Source organism: Emiliania huxleyi, assembly GCF_000372725.1.
Source record: "Emiliania huxleyi CCMP1516 unplaced genomic scaffold EMIHUscaffold_231, whole genome shotgun sequence".
Classification (NCBI taxonomy): Eukaryota; Haptophyta; order Isochrysidales; family Noelaerhabdaceae; genus Emiliania; species Emiliania huxleyi.
The window spans coordinates 43,839-47,661 of record NW_005200326.1 but is presented as its reverse complement, the minus strand read 5'-3'; the positions used below and the strand labels follow the sequence as shown (position 1 = coordinate 47,661).

Here is a 3,823-nt window from a genome sequence, read left to right as displayed (position 1 = left end):
TATCCCTCCTCCTCAGCGACTCCCTCAAGACCGGGCGGGCCTCTTTCCAGGAAATCGAAGAGCTTGCTCAAACACCAGATGTGCTCCTCTCTCTTGATTAAGCGCGCCGTTGCTTCATCATTGAGCTGTATCCGAATCTGCACCGGCCTGCGGCACGGGTGGGGGAGGGGCGGGCGTGAGCTACGGTCTGCTTCTCCACACACACAACGGTGGTGGGGCAAGGGCCCAAGGCGACCCCCGCATCTCCACACCGAGACATGCGGGAGCCGGCACGGAGAAGGGGGGGGAGGGGGGAGGGGGGGCTTCTGGGCCCGGGGCGGCGGTCCTCGCCTTCCCCGGCGGTGGGCGGCTCCTTTGGCAGCCCCGCCTCCGAGTTTAGAACATCGTGCATCAGCATCAGCGCCGCCGCCACCTGCGCCTCGGTGCCGGTCACGCGCAGCTGCTGGCACGGCTCGCTCGCGCCGGGCGGCGCGGGCAGGTCCTCGTTGTCGATCTTGATGAAGGCGCGGGAGGTGTCGCGCAGCCGCCGGATGGTCGCGCCGCCTGGCGGGGCGTCGGCGCGGTGAGGACTAGGCTGGATCCAGCCGCAGTGCCGCCGGGGGAGCGCGCACCGGGGCCGATGAGCCGGCTGACCTGCGACTTTGCAAACATCTCGGTCACGGCCACGGCCGCCGAGCCCGGAACGAGCTGCTGCTGGCCGCCGCCCGGCGGCTCCGCCGCGCCGGCCCTCGGCGGCTCGGCCTTGCTCCTCGCCGTGCTTCCCGGGAGGGAGCCGCCGCCGGTCACCGACGTCGCAATCGCGGCCAGGCAGAGCTTGGCGGCGTGGATCTGGGCCTCGCTGCCGCTGAGAGAGACGACCTGCATGCCGCACACGCTCTCGTTGCTCACGACCACCTTGGCTCCCGTGGACTCGCGTATAGACTTTATGGTGGATCCTCCTGGGCCGATAATCTTGCCGCACGTCTCCCGGTCGTAGAGCGCAGTCTCGAGCTCCGCCGCCGCCGCCGCCCGCTCGTGGGAGGGGTATGCCGGGCCAGGGCCCGGTGCCACGAGGTTCATCGCGTGGGGCGCCCGAGCGCCGGACGCCTCACTGCGCGACCCAGGGCAGTGTCGTCAGTCGCACTCCCAAAGCTGCCGACTGAAGTGTGCTCCAAGTCTCTCATCGAAACGAGGCGGCCACGTTTCTTTTTCTCGGTGCGGCGGCGGCAATGTTGTTTGTTTTAGGGAGGATGTGGCCTTGAGTTATGTGTACGCCTACTCAGGGTGTGTGGCAGCCCGCTGGCTGTGTGTCTTGTGAGCCTGTTTGTGTCTGTGTGTCGCTCGTGCGTGTCGTCATCATCTGTCTAGCTAGCGTCCACCCATACCGCGTTGGTGTCCAGTCCGAGCCTGGCTGTTCTTCACCTTTCTACCTACCTACTTGGCGAGAGAGCCTGATTGGAGGCGAGCTGACGCTGCGTCAGGGTGCGCAGCATGCTCTCTCGCTCTGGAGCGGCCGCACACTGCTCGGTACCCCCCCTGCACACCTAAGCCCATGGCCGACCCCCCCCCCCAGCAGCAGCGCTCTGCGAAGAGCGACAGCGTGCGTGTTCACGAGCTCCTCGATGAACGCGATTGCCTCCGCGAGCATCGGCACCCCGGACGTGGCCCACCCACTCGGGGGCGGCACCAACGGGGATACGTCCTCGAGCCGCCACAGCAGATAGAGGACGTCGAGTACGCGCCCAGTCGAGGCGGCCGGTGCGATGAGTCGCGGATGCGCCCAGCCGAAGCCGCCATTCCTCTGCGAGAGGTGCATCGCCTCCTCGCACCGCCGCTCCGTCGGGCCGGCGGGGTTGGCGTCGTGCTGCACGTCGCGCTCGCCGCCGCGCCGCGCCCCCGCCCGATGATTAATATTTAATAATTATTACCCGATTAATAACGTGTGTGTGTTTGTGTGTGTGTGTCTGTGTGTTTGCCTGATGGCAGGGAAGTCCAAGGCAGCTGCGAGCGGCAGGTGGCGTCGGCGACGTACTCAGGACACGATTGCGAAGCCCACAGCGCAGCATGCGCGGCAGCAGCTCGCCGGCGGCCCGCGTACTCGACCCCTAAATAAACTCAAAGTCCACCACAGCCTCCAGCCACCGCCTCCACCCTCGAGCCGCCACCGCTGCCGCTCTCGACGCCGCCCACCGCGTCAGATTCCCGCGACGCGCGCGGTGAGCCGAGTCGCAGAGCCGCGCCGCACCAGCAGCAGCATCAGCACCAGCAGCACCAGCACCAGCAGCAGCAGCATCAGCAGCAGAGAGAGGAGAGCGCCTGCCGCTCTCACGCAGCCCGCAATCCGCCTGCCGTGCGCGATCGACGCTCGCAGACCTCCGCGTAGAGCACCGCGCAGTCTCCTCGAGGACCAACGCAGTCCAATCCAGCAGTGCAGGATGATGTACAGCAGTGCAGCAGAGCGGCGCGCAGCTCCGCGCACGCCACGCCGCGGATGGTCGTGCGAGCGCAGCGCGCGTCGGCGGCGAGCCGCGGCGCCAGCCGTCGCTCGAGAGAGCGGCGCCGCTGCGAGCGCGCAGCAGCCGCCGCGGCAGAGACGAGCCGCGGCGACGGCCGCACAACTGATAACTGCCCCAACCGTCACTCGCCCTGTTCAGTGGTAGAGCCCGACAAGCTGCCGAGCCGCGAGCCCGAAGGAGGTGGGGTCCTCCTCCTCACACCCGCCGTCACCCCGGCGGCCCGCGCACGCACGCCGTCTGAGTCTAGCGCAGCGCGAACTCACTCTGAGCTAGCGCAGCGCGAGATTTGCGCAGCAACCCGGCCGGGCAACCCTTGAAAAAAAGTTATCACACTGAGTTGTCAAAGTCGATCGCCTTCCACATGGGCTGCTTACCCAGCCGCGTCGAGGCCCCGACCGAGGAGCTGCCCGGCCCTCCCGCCGTCGAACTCGACGCCCCGACGCCCGCCGACACCGCCCCGCCGACGCAGCCGGCAGACGCCCTCCCCTCCGCCCCCGATCTCGGCGTGAGCGAGACGAAACTGGAGCCGCTCGGCCCTCCCGCCGTCGAACTCGACGCCCCGACGCCTGCCGACACCGCCGCGCCGACGCAGCCGGCCGCCGCCCTCCCCTCCGCCCCCGATCTCGGCGTGAGCGAGGAGAAGCTGGAGCTGTGGCGCGAGAAGGGCGGCGGCGACCTCGAGCCGGTCCTCGCGAGCGGCGCCGTCGCTGTCCTCGACGCGCAGTGGGTCATCCGCCACGCCGAGGCGGGCGGCGTCATCGCCCACCGTCAGGCGCTGCCCAAAGAGGCCTTCCTCTCTTTCGCCGACCTCGTCGAGGCGACCGGCGAGGATTGGCTTCCCGTCGGAGCGCTCTCTTACCCGTGGCTGACCAAGGACCACCCCGACCCGCGCGGAGCCAACCTCTCCCGCGTCGCGAGGGCGCTCAAGGCCCTGCTCAGCGATCCCGACATCCCGCGGCTCGGCGTGTTTTGGGACTTCGGCTCGCTGCACCAACACCCCGACCCCCCCGACAACACCGAGGAGCAGAACGCGCTCTTCAAGCAGGGGCTGGGCTGCATCGGCACGCTCTACTCCCACCCGCACACGTTCGTGCTGCGGCTGACCTCCTTCCCGGACGGCCACAAGGCGGAGGATCAGGCCGAGGGCACCAACGTGGCCAAGTACTTTGACCGCGGCTGGTGCGCCACCGAGAACGCCTGGACCAGCCTCACCAAGGACTTTGACCTCTCGCTCGACCTCGGCAAGATGCGCGCCGGCAAGGAGTACGACTTCGACAGCCTCACCGACGACTGCACCCAGGACGGCGGCCGGCGCCCTCCGCTGCTGC

General features: G+C 68.7%; 1 protein-coding gene across 1 annotated transcript; it reads right to left on the bottom strand.

Annotated features, from left to right (window-relative positions):
- Positions 1-117: 117 nt before the first annotated feature.
- Positions 118-1,059, bottom strand: EMIHUDRAFT_236160 (hypothetical protein; the record flags this gene model as incomplete). Its single annotated transcript, XM_005779346.1, has 4 exons — positions 118-147; positions 383-543; positions 612-633; positions 787-1,059. The coding sequence occupies 4 exons, from the start codon at positions 1,057-1,059 to the stop codon at positions 118-120; spliced, it is 486 nt and encodes a 161-aa protein (XP_005779403.1).
- Between the last annotated feature and the right edge of the window lie 2,764 nt (positions 1,060-3,823).